The 20997-nt window shown below is 47.4% G+C and overlaps 1 protein-coding gene across 3 annotated transcripts in view; it reads right to left on the bottom strand.

The window, feature by feature from the left end:
* TTC21B (tetratricopeptide repeat domain 21B) overlaps window positions 1-20997 on the bottom strand; it is a 136161-nt gene that overhangs the window by 25341 nt on the left and 89823 nt on the right. For all 3 annotated transcript variants that reach the window (XR_007768386.1, XM_050916850.1, XM_050916851.1), the window contains 2 exons: window positions 11472-11592; window positions 1301-1368 (listed from right to left, as the gene is read on the bottom strand). Coding sequence is in view for 2 of the 3 variants with exons in the window: in XM_050916850.1 (XP_050772807.1) it covers window positions 1301-1368; window positions 11472-11592 (189 nt within the window). In the remaining variant the exon portion in view is untranslated. The remainder of the gene's footprint in view (window positions 1-1300; window positions 1369-11471; window positions 11593-20997) is intronic.

Here is a 20997-nt window from a genome sequence, read left to right as displayed (position 1 = left end):
AACCTCATCCCTTTCACCCTTCAGATTGAGAATGTTTGAGTCAGCCACAATATACTGGAACAGTTAAACAGAACTGTTAATAAATATTAATTTACATCAAATTTCAAAAGGTTATTGTGGTCATATAAAATTTATTTTACAGAGACACTACTGAAAAGTTACTCTTCTACTAGTCTTTCATGTGACATTAACATTGGAATTCTGTTCTCAAATTTCATTAACTTAAGTTACACTTCTATATGGTTTACCAAGTTGCAACCACAGGATGGAGGAGGATACTTTTGCTTGGCTCTGATATACCATGGGAGACAGCCTAAGTTCCCTCTAAGCTGTGCAATTGTGCAGCAGTCCATTAAGCGCAATGCAGGCACTCAGGCCTGCGGCAGGGAGAGATCACTCTCCCCCAACCCTGGACACAACCCAGCCCAGCCACAGACCTGCCGCAACCGAGGAAGAGGTGCCCCTCTCCTGGCCCCACCCTAGCCAAGCCCTGTACCTGCCACCGCTGGGGGAGATGTGCCCCAACCCAGCCTGGCCTGGACCTGCTGTGGCTGGTGAAGAGACGGCGCTCCCGTGGCCCCAACCCAGCCTGGACCTGCTGCGGCTGGGGAAAAGGTGCCCTGGCCCCAACCCAGCCTGGCCTGGACCTCTCATGGCTGGGAGAGAGGCACCCCACCCCAGGCCCCAACCCAGCCTGGCCCTGCTGTGGGTGAGGCGCCCCTCCCTCGGACCCAACCCAGCCTCAGCACGGCCAGGGCAGCCTGCACCTGAAACCCATCACCCAGGCCCCACCCCAGAACCCGCACCCCAGCCAGAGTCCTCAACCCCCCACACCCTAACTCTCTGCCTCATCTCTGAGCCCGCACCCCCAGTCGAAGTCCTCACCCCACCCTGCACTCCAACCCTCTGCTCCAGCCATGGGCCCCCCTCCCACACTCCAAACCCCTCACCCTATGAATTTTGTCATGTACATCAATATGAAGGTGATGTGGGTCAAACATCATCTCCATGTTGGTGCACATAACAAAATTCATTCCACATACGGGTGGAAAAAATTAAAGGGAACACTGAAGACAGCTACTTTCTCAGTTATTCCTTGATGATCTGAGGAATTTAGGATAAAACAGGCTGAACTAAACCAAGTAGCCTGAACATCTATCAAATTTATGAAATTAAACAATTTCCAAAGCCAAATGCTACATAATTTGTAATTCCTGAATCTGAAAAATACAGAAATAACTCAGTACTTAAAAGGAAGTTATAGTAGTGCAAACATTTAAAATATAAATTAAAGGCCTACCTTATGACAAATATCAATTGCTTCTACGTATCTCTTTCCTTTCAAGTAATTAAATGCCAGCTTGTATCCTGTAAGCAGTGCAAATAACCATGACATATTATGCTTAAAATTAAATAAAGAATAAACCATCACATTCAAGTTGAAAATATTCCAATGGTCAAATTTACTTAAAAGAAAAAAATTGTTGGAATAACTGTTTGCTAAGTTGTCTCCAAAACACCCCTCTGAAACAGACAAGTTAGGTAGAGCTCTAAAATGAGTTCTGAAGGCATTTTAAAATTAAATAACTTATCACCAGCTATATTTACAAACAGGAAAGAAGATTTACATTCTAAAGAATCTATAGTGGTAACCCATATTAATTTAAGTTGTCATGAAGGATGATATGGCTTCTCACACTGGGCTATGAATCACTATTTTGATAGAAATCACTCTTTTGATAGTTTAGTTATATTAGGTGAGGACACAAAACTAAATAAAAAGATACAAGAACAAGAATGGAAAACTTGTTTAGCTGATTATGTTCTTGGTGGAACTCACTTCTCCCTCAATCAACATATTTGGACTGTGCCCCTTGTAGCAAATATCAGAGGCAGTTAACATTTGTCTCTGAGGCACCAGGATTTGGCCACATCTCTTCTGTACTCACGTCAAATTCTCTACCAACAGAACTGAAAAGTAGTTCTATGGCTCTTGAGAACGTTTCTTCAGAGATGAAGCATCATTTTGTCTTCTACCTACCCCATTTTGTCAGCTATAACATGATGGGGGAGTATAAAGCCAACAGAAAGGAGCTTGATGAGTTTGCCTTGGGGATATAGATATCTGAAAATTCTTGTCCTCTAAGAAAAACAAACAACAACATGAGGAATATTCTACATGCTGCTGCCTCGAAGAAATCTTAAAAGTCTGGCCTGCATTGGATAAGACAGGCAAGCTGAAATGCTATTCTGTTTGTATCTCTGCAGGCAGAGAAGCTAGTAAAAGCACACAGGGAATAGCCAAGATCTGTAATGACATGGGGACTAATCTGATATTTGCAGGAAAAGAGGCACAGCCCAAATATCTCAGTTTAGGGAAGAAGTCAGAGCCCAGAAATAAAGTCTATGATGAGTAATTTCCAAGAGCCATAAGAAAATCTAGATTTCAGAACGTTTTCTATAAAGTTATCCTACATAAGCAAATGGGCAATAAGATGACTAATGTGTAAGGCTATGATTTAGTCATGGGTATTTTTAATGAAAGTCATGGACAGGTCACGAGCAATAAACAAATATTCATGGCCCCGTTACCTGTCCATGACTTACTAAAAATACCTATGACTAAACCTTAGGGGAGTGGGGGGGGGTGTGCATCTCAGGGAGCCGCTGCTGGGAGGCTGCTCCGGCCACCCGGGCGGCGCTGAGCAGCGGCTGCTCCGGCCACCCCCCAGCAGAGGCCAGTGCGGCTGGCTGTGGGGCCACTCGAGCAGCGGCAAGTGTGGCTGTCCCATGGGCCACCTGATGCCAGCTGCTTGGGCGACCCTCGGAGATAAGTTGCCTAAATCTGTAGATTATTGTATTTTAAGTTGATAAATGTAGTTCTTTTACAGACACTGTAGTTCCTCTCTAATATACAGTTCACTTAAAAATATTTGAACCTGAGACATAAGGAGATTCAGGAACTGCACCTACAGAAACAAATGATGCAGCAATTTATTGTATATAAAGGTACAGCCGTACATTATGAAAACCATGGTATTCTAGGTTGCATAGAAAACTATCATTCCACATCATTTAAAAAAAAAAAGACAAGTACAAGAGAAGCCTGTAAGAGGGTGCATTGTAAACGGTGTTTATTTTTTTTGAGATGCCATCAACACAGTCCAAAATTGGGAACTGATTTTGGGAAACCACAATCCTATGAGTGTTGAGGTAGGTTTTATTTAATAAAAAAAATAGGAGACCAAACACACATTCCAATAGTTGGATTCACTGACTGTCTTAAGTGAAACTTTAAAAATATCCTGAACAGTATTTAATCGGCTACCAATTCTGAGTTGGAGATAAGAATTTTTAATTTACATAGTTTAAAAATTATATGCAAAAAATATCTGATCAACATTAAATTGTAAGAACAAAGTCACAAAGCTGAGCCACTAATTCATACATAATAAGTAGCATAATGTATATTCAAAAGTAATACTATATTTATAGGCCATATGCAAGTTGCAAATAGAAACAGTGAACCATAATGGGTTCCAAAATCGAAGCTTGTGAGAAGTCCACTAGAAGAAAAGGTTGCTCACCTTGTGCAGAAACACACATCTCAAAGAAAACTACAGCCTACTGCACAGGGTGAGTAACTTCTTCTAATAGTGTCCCTATGGTTGCTCTACTTGAGGTGATTCCTGAGCAGTATCCCCACAGGAAGGAAGGAATTTCACAATTGAGTCCAGGACCAAAAACAGTACAGAATTATCAAACTCAGCATCAGATCTGACAGTGTAGATCAAGACATAGTGTTTAGTGAAAGTATGCACAGAGGCTCATGTACAGCTCTGCATACATCAGACACCAGAACGTTCTTGAATAAAGTTGCGGAAGTTGCCTACAACCTGGCAGTGTGTGCTATTACTCTTTTTGGAAGGGGAAGGGAGAGCACCAGCTGCATAGCATGTAACACACCCAGAGATCCTCCTTGAAAGTCTCTGTGTAGAGATCAGGGAACCCATGGATCTCTCTGCTATGAAGACCGTCTGGGTGATTTCCTAAACTGTTTGCTCCTATCTAGATAAAACCATGTAACACCTAATGTATTAAAGAAGGTCTCACGCTGAGATTTACTTGGTTTTGTGAAAAATATAAGTAAATAAATGCACTGGTTAAGGTGAAAATCTGACAGCATTTTAGGTAAGAATTTAGGGTGAGGCCACAAAGAGAACCTGTCCTTGAAGAACAGGCAGTATGCCCGGGCAGAGACAGTTGCATCGTGGAGGTGAATGCCTGGCTGTGAAGATGGTGCCACCAGGGAGGGCTTTGGCTTCCTCGACCACAGGATGCTATTCCAGGAAGGACTGCTAGGCAGAAATGGTGTTCACCTTTTGAGGAAGGGCAAGACCTTATTTGGACACAGACTGGCTAACCTAGTGAGAAGCGCTTTAAACTAGGTTCGACGGGGACAGGTTAGCAAAGCCCACAGGTAAGTGGAGAACATGGAAACCTGGGAGATGGGTCGGAAATAGGAGGGAGCATGGGCTATAATGGCGGAGAGAAAGGAGGGTCAGGGCAAAACTGGGAGGCAAGATCAAATCAGTGTCTTAGATGCCTATATACAAATGTAACAAGTATGGGTAATAAGCAGGCAGAATTGGAAGAGCTAATAAATAAATACAACTATGACATTGTTGGCATCACCGAAACTTGGTGGGATAATACATGATTGGAATGTTGGTATGGATGGGTACAGCTTGCTCAGGAAGGATAGACAGGAGAAAAAGGGAGGTGTTTTTGCCTTATATATTAAAAATGTACACACGTGGACTGAGGTGGAGATTGACATAGGACAGGGAAGTGTTGAGAATTTCTGGGTTAGGCTAAAAAGAGTAAAAAACAAGGGTGATGTCATGCTAGGCGTCTACTACAGGCCACTAAGACTGAGGGGAAAAACAACTGAGGAGAGTTGACAGTTTTTCAAAGGGACACTATTAAGGGCCCAGAAGCAAGCTATTCCGCTGGGTAGGAAAGATAGAAAACGTGACAAAAGACCACCTTGGCTTAACCACGAGATCTTGCATGATCTAAAAAATAAAAAAAAAGTCTCATAAAAAATGGAAACTAGGACAAATTACAAAAGGATGAATATAGGCAAACACCACAGGAATGCAGGGGCAAGATTAGAAAGGCAAAGGCATAAAATGAGCTCAAACTAGCTAGAGGAATAAAGGGAAACAAGAAGACTTTTTATCAATACATTAGAAGCAAGAGGAAGACCAAGGCCCAATGCTCAATGAGGAGGGAGAAACAGTAACAGGAAACTTGGAAATGGCAGAGATGCTTAATGAGTTCTTTGTTTTGGTCTTCACCGAGAAGTCTGAAGGAATGCCTAACATAGTGAATGCTAATGGGAAGGGGGTAGGTTTAGAAGATAAAATAAAAAAATGAACAAGTTAAAAATCACTTAGAAAAGTTAGATGCCTGCACCAGTCGCCAGGGCCTGATGAAATACATCCCAGAATACTCAAGGAGCTAATAGAGGAGATATCTGAGCCTCTAGCTATTATCTTTGGAAAATCATGGGAGACAGGAGAGATTCCAGAAGACTGGAAAAGGGCAAATGTAGTGCCCATCTATAAAAAGGGAAATAAAGACAACCCAGGAAACTACAGACCAGTTAGTTTAACTTCTGTGCCAGGGAAGATAATGAAGCAAATAATTAAGGAAATCATCTGCAAACACCTGGAAGGCAGTAAGGTGATAGAGAATAGCCAGCAAGGATTTGTAAAGAACAAATCATGTCAACTAATCTGATAGCTTTCTTTGATAGGATAACAAGTCTTGTGGATAAGGGAGAAGCGGTGGATGTGGTATACCTAGACATTAGTAAGGCATTTGATACGGTCTCGCATGATATTCTTATCAATAAACTAGGCAAATACAACTTAGATGGGGCTACTATAAGGTGGTTGCATAACTGGCTGGATAACCGTTCTCAGAAAGTAGTTATAAATGGTTCCCAATCCTGCTGGAAAGGTATAACACATGGGGTTCCACAGGGGTCTGTTTTGGGACTGGCTCTGTTCAATACCTTCATCAATGACTTAGATATTGGCATAGAAAGTATGCTTATTAAGTTTGCGGATGACACCGAACTGGGAGGGATTGCAACTGCTTTGGAGGATAGGGTCATAATTCAAAATGATCTGTACAAATTGGAGAAATGGTCTGAGGTAAACAGGATGAAGTTTAATAAAGACAAATGCAAAGTGCTCCACTTAGGAAGGAACAATCAGTTTCACACATACAGCATGGGAAGAGACTGTCTAGGAAGGAGTACGGCGGAAAGGGATCTAGGGGTTATAGTGGACCACAAGCTGAATATGAGTCAGTGTGATGCTGTTGCAAAAAAACAAAAAAACAAACAAAAAAAAAAAACATGATTCTGGGATGCATTAACAGGTGTGTTGTGAGCAAGACACGAGAAGTCATTCTTCTGCTCTACTCTGCGCTGGTTACGCCTCAATTGGAGTATTGTGTCCAGTTCTGGGTATCGCATTTCAAGAAAGATATGGAGAAACTGGAGAGGGTCCAGAGAAGAGCAACGAGAATAATTAAAGATCAGAGAACATGACCTATGAAGGAAGGCTGAAAGAATTAGGTTTGTGTAGTTTGGAAAAGAGAAGACAGAGGGGACATGATAGCAGTTTTCAGGTATCTAAAAAGGTATCTCATAAGGAGGAGGGAGAAAACTTGTTCATCTTAGCCTCTAAGGATAGAACAAGAAGCAATAGGCTTAAACTGCAGCAAGGGAGGTTTAGGTTGGACATTAGGAAAAAGTTCTTAACGATCAGAGTGGTTAAAACACTGGAATAAATTCCCTACGGAGGTTGTGGAATCTCCATCCCTGGAGATATTTAAGAATAGATTAGATCAGCGGTCCCTGCCATGGTGCCCGTAGGGGCATCTAAATGCTCCCGCGTCATGGCCAGCGGTCGAGCATCCGTTGAAATGCCGCCGAAATTCAACGCCCGCCAGACGAAAAGGTTGGGGACCGCTGGGTTAGATAAATGTCTATCAGGGATGGTCTAGACAGTATTTGGTCCTGCCATGAGGGCAGGGGACTGGACTCTATGACCTCTCGAGGTCCCTTCCAGTCCTAGAATCTATAAATCTATAAGAACACTGTAAATGGGAAAGGACGTGGGTAGGGGTTTGCCATCCAAACTACAATTTCATCACCCTGCAGGCCAACTTGATAGCTACTAGAAAGGCCATCTTCACAGGTAAGTGAAGCAAGGAGCAGGTTGCCAGAGGTTCAAATGGAAATCTGATGAAGTATATAAGTACTAGGTTGAGACCCCAAGTAGGAACAGGATCTTTAACCTGGAGATAGTGGTTCCCAAAACCTTTAATAAAGCTTGAGGACATAGGGTAAGCAAATATGAAAAATCTTTTTATTGGGGAATGAAATGCTGATATCTTGGCCAGATGAACCTTAACAGAGCTAACTGATTACCTTGATGTCTTCAGGTCCAGCAGGTAAACCAAGATAGCTGAAAGCAAAGAGTATTCAGGTACAACACAGTGATACCAGTCTGAAGTAATCTGAGCTGACTTCCTGCTAATGTTTAGTAATATCCATCATACTCCTGTTGAGTAGGTAGATTCTAATCCTGTGAATCATCTAAGAGTCATGCTTGGAGATGGAGGACTCCTAGATTGGAGTGAAGCACAAAACCTGCATCTTGGGACAGGAAATGAGGGATGGCAGGAAGCTTGAAAGCCAGTCGGACACGCAGATGAAGCAAGTAAAGTTACCAAAGACGTCTCAGCCAAGTCAGTACTATAAGAATAACTAACTAACTATCTATCTATCTTTGTCCTGTCTGATCTAGTTCATCACTCTTAGTATTAGCAATGTTGGTGGGAATGCACAGAAGACTACCTTTGTCCAGGGAAGCAGAAAGGCATGTTCCAAAGAGTGGCAACCTATGCCTCCTCTTGAGCAGAACAGGGGACACTTATTGCTGAATGTTGCAAATAGCTCCACCTCTGGAAGTCCCCATTTTTCAAATATCCTGTGAAGAATCTGAGTCTCCAATTCCCATTCGGAGTCCTGGGAGAAGTGCTTGCTGGTAAGAAGGTAAATGGCTGAGATCTGATTCTGATGGGCTATAATGCAGTTCCACAACTTTATAGCTTCACTGCATAGGGAGGGGGATCTTGCATCTCTCTGTTTGTTCATACAGAACATGGAAGCAACACTGTCATGACCCTGATTCACCCCCTGGTGAGGGGTAGGAACTGAATGCAGATGTTCCTGACTGCTCTGAGTTCCCACAAGTTGATAGAGAGACCAGTTTCCTGAGATGACCATCTGCTCTGCATTGTGACAATACTGAGGATGCTACCCACGCTAGATGATGCGTCAGTTGTCACAGTTATTGCTGGAGATGGCAAACACCCAGACAGACACTGAGTTGATTCTTCTACCAGTCTAGAGAGCTCTTCACCTGAAGGGAAACTGTGACCTGTTTGTCCAAGCTGTTTCTGGTCAAGTAATAGGTCCTTTTGAACCAGCACTGAAAGCAGTGGACACGTAATCTTGTATCCTCAGTTACAATGGTGCAAGCTGCCATATTACCTCAGACCTGTAAACAGTTCCTTACTGGGGCTTCTTTGAATAGATCAGATGTGCCAAAGTTATGACTCTGTCCATGGGAAGGAAAGCCCTGGGCTCCATGAATTGTATTATCTGTACTGGCGCTAACAGATTTTTTTTTATATTTAGCTGGAATCCCAGTTCCTGAAAGAGAGCAAGAGCTGTCTGGGTGGAGGTCAGCACTGCTTCTTAAGATTGGCCCTTGAGTATAGCCAGTCGTCGAGACATTGGAAGAATACAGTTGCTTCTCACTGAAGAGAAGAAGTTACTACCACTAGAATCTTTGAAAACATCCTAGGACTAAACAGAATTAATCAGTATTGAAAATGCTCTTGGCCCATGTTAAACCTAGGTATTTCCTGTGAGTGGGATGAATCACTATATGGAAATAGGTGTCCTGTAAGTTGAGGACCAAAAAATATTTTCATGCCTTTAGAAAAGGATTACAGCTGCCAGAGTCACCATCCTGAACTTTTGAGACTTTACAAATTTGTTCAGTTGTCTTAGATCTAAGATCAGTCTTCACCCTCTGTCCTTCTTTGGCACAAGAAAACACTTTGAGTAAAACCCTTTCTCCCATGTGAAGGGACAGGATTGCCTCCATAGCTCCTAAATGAAGCAGAGTGCACTTCTTGACTCAGGGCTTGTCTACACTGCCTCCCAAATCAGTGGTGCTGCGATCAATGCAATGACATCGATTTAGTGGGTCTGGTGAAGATATGATAAGTTGATCAGAGAGCACTCTCCCATTGACTTCAGTACTTCACCTCCCCAAGGATGGAAGCTAAGTTGGTGGGAGATTTTTTCACACCCCTGAGTGACGTAACTTACATTGACTTAAGTGGCAGTGTAGACTAGGTTTCAGTATAGTCTCATGAGAGGAATCTCTAAAGAGGGATGGAATAAGAGGGATACAAAGTGGATGGTACAGCCTGATGTTATGACCTGTGCGACCCACATGTTTGTTGTAATACACCATCAAATCAGTTGCAAATGAGAAAGGCAGTCTCCAAAATTGGAGAGGTGGGCAAAAGGTTGCATCCTGTAAACTAGAGGCAAGGGGAGGAATCAAACCCTCAACTATCCTGTCAAAAAAAAATTTTCAGTGATAACTGATTACTTGCTGAAGGAGGATTAGTAGCTCTCTTTCTCTGGAATTTTTGTCTCTTCCTAGCAGGTTTAGTGGTTCAATGAAAGCCAGTGAATTAGGCAAGGTATAATCTCTGGGCAGTTTGAGACATACAAAATCTCCTCTTATTCACAGGGGTGTATTTACTCAAAGTTCAACATGGCCCTGGAGTCCTTCAGTGCATGCAAGGACTCATCCATGGCCCCCAAGAAGAGCTTCCAACCATCAAATGGGAAGTCCTCAACAGTATTCTGAACCTCCCTCGGGAACCCCGAGAGCTGGAGCCAAGATGCCTTATACATAACAACCTCTGTGGAGATGGATTTGGTGATGGTTTCTGCAACATCTAAGGCAGCTTAAAGAGAGGTTCTGGCTAATAACTGACACTCTGTGATGATGGTGTGGAACTAGTCTCTATGCTCCTGTGAAAGATGTTCAATAAAGGCTGCAAATTTATTGTATTTCATGAAGTTGTACTTGGTCATGATCACCTTACAGTTTATTATCCGAAATTGGAGGGTTGCAGATGAGCAAGACTTTCAGCCAAAAAAGTTTAACTTTTTCTGATTTTTATCATTGGGGTGAACCCTGAGTAATGCTGTTTACCCTGCTCATTTACAGCATCCACCACCAGGAAATTAGGCAAGGTGTGGGCAAACAAAAATTCAGAGTCCCTGAGACGAACATAATATTTCTTATCTTACAAGTTGCTGAGATAGTAGTATGAGAATAGCATAGCTGAAGTCGACGTATCTTAATTTGACTTACCTCTCGTCTTCATGGTGCGGGGTCGATTGCTGCAGCTCCCCCGTCAACTTTGCTGCCGCCTCTTGCTAAGTTGGAGTTCAGCAGTCGACGGGTAAGCGATCGGGGATCAATTTATCACGTCTACACTACATGCGATAAATTGATCCCCGATAGAGCGATCGCTACCCACCAATCTGGCAGGTAGTATCCCCAGACATGCTACAGTGGCATAACACTTCTAGTGTAGACCAGCTCTTAGAGCTGATGTCACTGACTGAGACTGCCTCCTAACAAGTGAGGCAGTTTGAAACGTGGTGAGCCAGGCACGCCCAGCCAGGCTGGTAGGGCTCTCCTCAGAAAAAATAGGAGGAAAAAGGGAGAGGAAAAAAAGTCAATCCTCTCACTACTATCTAAATAATTCTATACTAAAACAACATTAACTAGAAACACTAAACAAACAGAACAGCTGTAGAACACACTAAGGTATGCACAAGGCAGAAACGACTGAGCTCTGTCTCACACTGAAAAATTAAGAGAAGGAACTGAAGGCAGTTCATCCATGAAGCCCTATATACCCTCGATGTGCAGCATAAAGTTGTATAGGGCACATGCGCAGGCTGAACAGACACTTCTAATGGGAAATCTCTGAGCAAGGGCTCAAGAGGCATATGCACTCCTGAAGAGGAGCACCTAGAGAAACACTACTAGAAGAACACCAGCTGTAAATTGCTGAGAGTCTTGTCAAAGTACGAACTCAAATGGCTCTCTCTTGCTATGAAGGCTCTCTCCTATGTTGTAATGTAGATCTCTAAACAGCTGTATTTTCACAGGAAGACAATCAGAGATGTTATTTTACTTATATGGAAAATTAAATGCAGTCTTACTGATAGTCATTGCTTCTGTTCTTTTGTATTATCACAGATTGTATAAACATACCTATTGTTGGATTTGTTTGGTTTCCATACTTCCAGGCCATCTCATAATTTACTGCTGCATCCTTATACGCTTGCTCCTTTTCCATTATGTATCCCATATATTCATAGGCTTTGCAACAGGACTACAAAATATAAATGTTGACTACATGTATTTCAAAAATTTAGAGAAACATATGCAGTACTGACATTCAATTAAATAATATTAATATACACAGTTTGGAAAGCATATACAATTACATAATGTTACTAACTTCTGTGACAAAATGTTCTGGATTAAAGACAGGACAAGACAAATCCCATTTGTGTAATTCTGTGCATGGCTGTTCTTAAGATCCTCAGACAAAGTAAGAGGCTGAGAACAAGAGTTGCTCAACTGGGCGGTGGGGGGAAGAGGTGAGTAGGTTAAGGGAAAAAGAAGGAAGTGCATTATATTGTCCTAGTGGCTCTTGCTGGAAGCATTTTCCCAATTAGTACTGCCTGAATGTATTCGATCCAGAGGGCCAGGATTAGGTATATGGCCCCCAGTAGCACTGAGTGAAACATCTTCACAGTGGCAGTTATCATGCCTGTTACTGCTCAGCAAATCAAAGGGTTTTAGGGACATACTCTTCTAGAGCAGTTAGTTGGCTTTCCCATTGGGTGAAGCACTGACTACCACAATAGGGCCAGACAACATGCAGAAGCAGTACAAAATTATTAAGAGTTTGCAGGAGAGAAGGGACCGCATGCTCCGTCCTGAGATAACCAAAGTTTGGCTACTTAAAAGAAATATTTATAGTCTACAAAAACAGCTTTCCAATAAAAATGGATACATTTTACTAACAAATTATAAACATTAAATATTTTCAATAAAAGCTAATTTTATTATTCTTAGTCTCCTAAAAATATGTTTATTACCCTGTATGCTTATCAAAGCTGTGCTTTAAAGTAAAAACAGGAAATGATTCCATGACTTGATGGTTTTGTAAATGATGCTCCATGTAATTCACGAGTTGCTTATCAGTTTGCAATACCATGAAATACAGTTAAGAATGAGTCACATAAAAGTAAACACCTAATGAAAAAACTTTTCTAGCAGCATGGTCAGTTTGATTATTTTCTTCTTAGTTGTTGTGGGCTTTATTTGCATAAAAGACATATTTTATAAAATTCACAACTGCCACCCAAAATAGGTTTCCTCAGGTCCAGTAGGAGCGAGTATAAAGGGAATCCAATCAACCTTCATCTTCTGCCGGCCAATGGAACATTGGTGAAAGGACAGAGTCACAGTCTTCTATCCTAACAAGTATTCACCATATTAGCCAGACATGCAATCCTTACCATGAGCTGCCTAATCATGATGGTGCCTATCAAGGACAAGTGCCTGTCCCGTTTCTATACACAAAAACTATTTAAAACAGTTTAACGGTATTTCAATCTATAGTGCGTGTGTGTGTGTGTGCGTGTATAGACAGCTAGATAGAAAGAACACCCACACAATCTATATGAAAAGAACATTAAGGTTTCAAAGTCAAGCACTCAAAAACTAGGAAATGGCAGAAATTAGATTGTCTTTGCAACTTTAATTCAGTCCCCTTGTGTATTTGCATGATAATACAGCCCTTAATTACATACTATTTTTCACAGGACCCTTGCCTCATTCAGTGCACACCATGGACTGCTCTAGGGATGAATCAGGACTGTGTAGTGAAGGAAGCTGTTGGCTGTAGGGCAATTTCATTTGTTGCAGAGTTCCTATATGATGCTAGGCAAGTCATTTAAATGAAACTGTTTACAGGTGGTCATTAATTGTGTTCCAATTTTCTGGGTGCCTGACTTGAGACCCTTGGTCTGATTTACAATATATATCATATCACTCCCTCTGGACTCCCAATCCCAGCTCCTTGTTTCCAATCTCCTTACCCAGCCAGTCCCAGTTTCCCCCTTCCCGACTCATCTGGCTCCATCCCTGGCCCCCAATCCTCCCCCCGACCACTCCCCATTTTCATCGGCTCTCAGGCCTAATCTCCCCTCACCGCCCAGGCTCCTCATTCAATAAGACGGTTACTCACCTTTGTAACTGTTGTTCTTCAAGATGTGTTGCTCACATCCATTCCAGTTAGGTGTGCGCGCCGCGCGTGCACGTTCGTCGGAAACTTTTTACCCTAGCAACTCCAGTGGGCCGGCAGGTCGCCCCCTGGAGTGGCGCCGCCATGGCGCTCGATATATACCCTTGCCGGCCCACCCGCTCCTCAGTTCCTTCTTGCCGGCTACTCCGACAGTGGGGAAGGAGGGCGGGTGTGGAATGGATGTGAGCAACACATCTCGAAGAACAACAGTTACAAAGGTGAGTAACCGTCTTTTCTTCTTCGAGTGATTGCTCACATCCATTCCAGTTAGGTGAATCCCAAGCCATACCTAGGCGGTGGGGTCGGAGTGAGAAGTCGCGGCATGGAGCACTGCAGATCCGAAGGCCGCGTCCTCTCTTGACTGCTGGACCAGGGCGTAGTGGGAAGCAAAGGTGTGGACCGATGACCAGGTCGCTGCCCGACAGATTTCCTGGATGGGCACACGGGCGAGGAAAGCCAGCGACGACACCTGCACCCTGGTAGAATGCACAGTCACACGGCCCGTAGGAACATGGGCCAGCTCATAGCAGGTCCTGATACAGGACGTTACCCATGAGGATAACCTCTGCGAGGAGATAGGAAGCCCCTTCATGCGGTCTGCTACTGCCACGAAAAGTTGGGGGGATTTGCGGAACGGTTTGGTCCTCTTCACATAGAACGCGAGAGCCCTACGGACATCAAGCGAGTGGAGCTGTTGCTCCCTGCCTGAAGAGTGAGGTTTCGGGAAAAAAACCGGGAGGAATATCTCTTGGTTGATGTGGAAGGTCGAGACCACCTTGGGGAGAAAGGCAGGGTGTGGCCTCAGCTGCACCTTATCTTTGTGGAAGACTGTATACGGGGGGTCTACCACGAGAGCCCGGAGTTCCGACACCCGCCTAGCTGAGGTGATAGCTACTAGAAAGGCAGTCTTCCGAGAGAGAGAGTAGGGAGCAAGTAGCTAACGGCTCAAAGGGGGGCCCCATGAGCCGAGACAACACCAGGTTAAGATCCCAGGTTGGAGCAGGGAGTCGGACGTTAGGGTATAAACGTTCCAGCCCTTTCAGGAATCTAGACACCGTCGGGTGAGAAAAAACGGAGCGGCCATCCCCACCGGGGTGAAAGGTGGAGATAGCTGCCAGGTGGACCCGCAACGACGATATCGCCAGACCCTGTTGTTTGAGGGACCAAACATAGTCTAAGATATTGGCCACCGAAACTTCCATAGGGCGGAGACCTTTCTCCACGCACCAACAGGAGAAACGCTTCCACTTGGCTGAGTATGTCGCTCTAGTGGAAGGCTTCCTGCTGCCCAAAAGTACCTCCCGTACCGGGGTGGAGCAGCGCAGTTCAGAACCGGTCAGCCACGCAGGAACCACGCCGCTAGGTGCAGCGACTGCAGGTCCGGGTGACAGAGAGTCCCGTGTTCCTGGGTGATCAGGTCCGGGTGAAGGGGCAGGGGAACTGGGTCGGCTATGGCCAGGTCCAGCAGCATGGGGTACCAATGTTGCCTGGGCCACGCCGGGGCTATCATGATCACGCGAGCCCTGTCCCTGCGCACCTTCAGAAGGACCCTGTGGACCAGTGGGAACGGGGGAAACGCGTAGTACAAGTGGGTCGTCCACGGAATAAGGAAGGCATCCACTATAGACCCAGGCTCCCTGCCCTGAAAGGAGCAGAACGCCTGGCACTTCTTGTTCCCCCCGGACGCGAAGAGGTCCACACGGGGATAACCCCACCTCTGGAAGATTGAGAGGGCGATGTCCGGGCGAAGGGACCACTCGTGTGATAGGAAGGATCTGCTCAGGCGATCTGCCAGCGTGTTCCGTACTCCGGGGAGGAAGGAAGCCGTGAGGTGAATGGAGTGGGCTACAAAAAAGTCCCAGAGTCGCATCGCCTCGTGACATAGGGGAGAGGATCTGGTGCCGCCCTGCTTGTTGATATAGTACATGGTCGTCGTGTTGTCGGTAAACACCGCGACACAACGACCTCGAAGCTGGTGACAGAACGTTTGACAAGCAAGGCGGACCGCTCTCAACTCCCGCATGTTGATGTGCATCTTCACCTCCTGCGGGGACCACAGGCCCTGTGTTCTCAGGGTTCCCAGGTGGGTCCCCCAGCCGAGATCTGAGGCATCCGTTGTTAGGGACACCGAAGGCCGAGGTGGGTGGAAAGGGAGCCCCGCACACACTACGGACTGGTCTAGCCAGCAGCCGAGAGAATCTAACACCCCCTGGGGGATTGTGATCAGCATGTCTAGCGGTTGCCTTGCCGGCCGGTAATGTGCGATGAGCCACAACTGGAGGGGCCTCATGCGGAGCCGAGCGTAACCGGTCACAAATGTGCATGCTGCCATGTGGCCTAACAGGGTTAGACATGTCCGTACTGATGTCAAGGGGGCTGCCCGCAATCGCTGAACGATCGCCGACAATGCCTGGAACCTCGGTAACGGCAGAAGAGCCCTGGCCACGGTGGAGTCCAGGACGGCCCCGATGAACTCCACCCTCTGCGTGGGGAGCAGGGTGGACTTGTCTATGTTGATCATGAGGCCCAAGGTAGCAAACAGGCCGGTGATCACGCGGACGTGGCTGCAAACCTGTAGTTCCGACGTGCCCCGAATTAACCAATCGTCTAGGTAAGGGAACACGTGGATACGACTGCGCCGAAGATGTGCCACAACGACTGCCATGCATTTTGTAAACACCCTCGGGGCCGTAGAAAGGCCAAATGGGAGGACTGCAAATTGGTAGTGAAGGGGGCCCACCACGAATCGAAGGAAACGTCTGTGGTGTGGCCAAATGGCAATGTGAAAATAAGCGTCCTGCATGTCGAGGGCGGCGTACCAGTCTCCCGGATCCAGGGATGGGATAATGGTCCCCAGGGATACCATGTGGAACTTCAACTTCACTAGGTATTTGTTGAGCTCTCGCAGGTCGAGGATAGGCCTGAGGCCTCCCTTGGCCTTGGGGATCAGAAAGTAGCGGGAACAAAACCCCTTGCCTTTCTTGTTTTCCGGAACCGCCTCTATAGCTCCTTTGTTGAGGAGCGTCTGTACCTCCTGTCAAAGGAACTGCTCGTGAGAGGGGTCCCTGAAGAGGGACGAGGAAGGGGGGGCGGGAAGGAGGAAACGATATAAACTGCAGGCGGTATCCCGTCTGCACCGTGCGCAAGACCCAGCGGTCCGATGTTATTTGGGTCCACGCCGGAAGGAAAAACGAAAGGCGGTTGGAAAACGGGGGGGAAGGATCCGTGGGGGAAACTGTTACTGCGCCCTCGGGCACACCTTCAAAACGAAGGCTTGGGTCCAGGCGGGGGCTTAGAGGAGCTTTGATTCTGCCCCCCTTGGTTCCCCGAATGCCTACGCCTTCCATTCCTGCCACGGCGCCTATTGAGGTCCTGCCGTTGGCGGAACTGGGGGTATGGCCTGCGCTGCTGCTGCTGCTGTGGCCGGAAGGGTCTGCGCTGCGTTCCCGGCGTGTGCATCCCGAGGGAGCGCATAATGACCCGATTGTCTTTGAGACTCTTAAGTCTGGGGTCTGTCTTTTCCGAAAACAGGCCCTGGCCTTCGAACGGGAGGTCCTGGATGGTATATTGGAGCTCCGGTGGAAGGCCAGAGACCTGCAGCCAGGAGATACGGCGCATCGTTACCCCCGAGGCGAGGGTGCGGGCAGCCGAGTCTGCAGCGTCTAAAGAAGCTTGCAACGAGGTTCGTGCAACCTTCTTGCCCTCGTCCAGAATGGCTGCAAATTCTTGGCGGGCCTCTTGTGGCAGCAGCTCTTTGAATTTGTCCGCTGCCACCCACGAGTTAAACGCGTATCTGCTGAGCAGGGCTTGTTGGTTTGAAACCCTGAGCTGAAGGGCCCCAGCTGAGTAGACCTTGCGGCCAAGGAGGTCCATACGTCTGGCCTCCTTGGATTTGGGGGCTGGAGCTTCCTGCCCATGACGCTCCCTCTCGTTCACCGACTGCACCACCAGGGAACACGGTGTCTGGTGGACGTGGAGGTACTTGTAGCCCTTGGAGGGGGCCATGTACTTCCTCTCGACGCCCCCCCCGCCGTAGGGGGGATGGAGGCCGGTGACTGCCAGATTGTATTGGCGTTGGCCTGGATCGTCCTAATGAAGGGTAGGGCGACCCTGGTGGGAGCATCAGACGAGAGGATGGTGACGATAGGGTCCTCGATCTCAGAGACCTCCTCGGCTTGCAGGCTCAGATTCTGAGCTACTCGCCTAAGGAGGTCTTGGTGCGCCCTGAGATCCAGCGGGGGAGGGCTACTGGAGGAGGTGCCAGCCACCGCTTCATCAGGGGACGAGGATGAGGAGACCCCCGGCAAGAAAGTGTCCAATGGGGGCTCTCCCTCGGCCCTCGCCTCTGTCTCAGGAGCCAGAGCAGAGTCTTGCTGCTTGGATCCTTCCTCTCCATCCGGGGAGGGAGGGGGGCGAGACAACGAAGCTTCCGGCACCCTGTGCTCCGCCGTCGCAGGCCTAGCAGGAAGCTGTTGGGGGCCCTGGGCTTGATGGTATGCCCAGGGGGTCCAAAACCCCCACTGCTGCGGACCTTGGTCCTGTTGCAGAGGGTCTTGAAATAATGCCGCCTGTCGGTGCCCAGCGCATACACGCTGTCTGCTTGAGAAGACACCGACGGCTGCCTAGAAGGCCATGGCGGGGCCGACCCCGGCTGGTAAGGGTCTGCACGGGTCAGCACCGAAGATCTTCTCGGTGCCGGGGAACGGTACCGGGAGTCATAGCGGTGCCGGGATCGGGACCGGGTTCTGTCTCGGTGCCGGGATCTAGAACGGTACCGGCCGCTGCTTCGGTGCCGGGATCGGGACCGGGACCTGCCACCGACGCGGTGCCGGGAGGTCGACCGGGACCGGGACCTGCCACCAGCTCGGTGCCGGGAGGTCGACCGGCGCGGTGAGTGATGGCGGGACTGGCTCCTGGAGTCACGGTGCCGGTATCGGCGGCTGGAGTCAGACCGCGACCGTCTGGAGGTCGATCGGTGCCGCGAGTGCGACCGGTACCGCCGAGGGGAGCGGTGCCGGGACTGCGAGCGGCAGTGGGATCTTGATCGACCGTGGCGTCGGGACCTGGATCGCGAGCGCGAGTCCCGAGACGGTGCCGACATCATGGGCTTGCCTCTAGATGCGACCCGCACCGGAGGTACCGGGGGTGGCAGCTGAGTAGACTCAGTTAGGGCGATACGGTCCCGTGCCGAGGCGAAGGTCTCCGGCGTGGATGGGACCAATAGCTCAACCCCAGATCTTATGGGGGAGCTTGGCGGCACCGGACTCGACGGACCCACCGGGCCCGGAGTTGACGGTGCCGGTGGTGCCGCGGCCGATGTCGATGCCGGGCGCTCCAATCGGGTCTGCCTGGCTGGAGTAGCAGACGCTGACGGTCTCGCCTCTGCACCCGGTGCCGGGGAAGGTCGGTGCCGGGGAGTCTTCCCGGTGCCGGTGTGATCCGGTGCCAGCGCCGAGATCACGGCCTGTGAAGCTGCCGGGTCAAGTGCCGCCTCCATGAGGAGAGTCCTGAGTCTTTGGTCTCTCTCCTTCTTTGTCCTGGGCTTAAAAGCCTTGCAGATGCGGCACTTGTCCGACCTGTGCGATTCCCCCAGGCACTTCAGACACGCGTCGTGGGGGTCGCTGGTAGGCATAGGCTTCTTACAGGCCGCACACTGCTTAAAGCCCGGCGAACCAGGCATGAGCCCGGTGCCGGGTGCCGGGAAGGGCTACAGCCCCCGGCGAACAACTATCTACAATACTATTTACACCTAATTACTTAACTAACTACACTTAACGATCTAACTAACAACTGTAACAATAACGATAGTTAACAAGGAGAGCTAGGGACGTGGAGGACAGCTATGCCGCGCTCCACAGTTCCAACAACCGACACGGCGGTAAGAAGGAACTGAGGAGCGGGTGGGCCGGCAAGGGTATATATCGAGCGCCATGGCGGCGTCACTCCAGGGGGCGACCTGCCGGCCCACTGGAGTTGCTAGGGTAAAACATTTCCAGCGCACACCTAACTGGAATGGATGTGAGCAATCACTCGAAGAAGAACTCAGGGTTCCCCCACTCCTTGTCACAGTTTCTGCTCAGAAAGTCCCACTCTCTCCCCGACCCCATCCTTTACTCTCCCTGGGCTCCCAGTCCTACCTTTCACTCCAACACTCATTTCCAGTTTCTCCCTCACCAGGCTTTGTCCCAATCTCCTCCCTTACCCCCACCCAAAGTCTGTCACTTGTCCCCCCTACATTTAAATCTAGCAGTTTCTTCCTCCACACTGCCTGGGTCCACCATGGGGACCACTGAAAGCACAGGATAGACTGGCCTCCTGTTCTGAGTTCAGTTTCCAGACCACCCACAATGCTGAGAGCTGCAATTGCAGGGAAAATCCTGATCAGTACTGGTTCGTGCAAGCTTAGTGCAGATGGAATCTTTGGGAAGATATCTAAGAAACCACTACTGAGCACAGAATCATAGAAATGTCGGGCTATAAGAGACCTCAAGAGGTCATCCAGTCCAACTGCCTGCGGAGGCAAGATTAAGCATATCTAGACCATCTCTGACAGTTCTTTAAAACCTCCAATGATAGAGATTCCAGTCTCTCTACATAACCCATTCCAATGCTTAACTATCCTTATAGTTAGAAAGCTTTACTTAGTATCTAACATAAATCTCCCTTGCAGCAAATTAAGCCGACTGCTTCTTGTCTTATCCCTCACAGACACGGAGAACTAATTCCCATTCACCTTTGGTCTGACCCAGTATGGCCTTTTTTATGTTCTGTTCTCTTTATAACAACATTGTACTTCTTTCAAGACTATTATGTCCCTCCCTTAAGTCTTCTCTTTTTTAGACTACTATGTTCAATTCTTTCAACCTTCAAACCTGAAAGGCCATGTTTTCTAAACCTTTATTTTTGTTGCTTTCCTCATGGACAAACTGGAGAGTGTCCAATCTTCTGAAACTGTGGTGCCAAAACTGAGGTGGTGCCACCACCTGAGACTTCACCAGTGCAAAGTAGAATGGAACAATTACCCCATGTGTCTAACACTCCTCCAAATACATCATAGAATGACATTTGTCTTTTCTGCAATAGCACCACATTGCTGACACTCAAATTTGTGATCCATCCCAGACCCTTTTTTTGCAGTACTGCTGCCTACACAATTATTCCCCCATCTTGTATTTAAGTATTTGATTTTTCCTTCCTAAGTTTTATACTTTGCACTTGTCTTCACTGAATTTCATCTTACTGATTTCGGAACAATTCTCTAATTTATCAAGATAGTTTTTGACTTTTAATACCATCTTCTAAAGTGTTTGCATCAACTCTGCAGCAAATTTGTAAATTTTCTCTTTACTTCATCATCAAGTCGTTAATGAAAATACTTAATAGTTTCAACCTCAGGACAGACTGCTGCCAGCCCCATTT

The sequence above is a fragment of the Gopherus flavomarginatus genome, chromosome 10 (genome assembly GCF_025201925.1).
Source record: "Gopherus flavomarginatus isolate rGopFla2 chromosome 10, rGopFla2.mat.asm, whole genome shotgun sequence".
NCBI lineage: Eukaryota > Metazoa > Chordata > Testudines > Testudinidae > Gopherus > Gopherus flavomarginatus.
The sequence above is the reverse complement of the archived record's forward strand: the minus strand, read 5'-3'. Positions and strand labels throughout refer to the sequence as shown.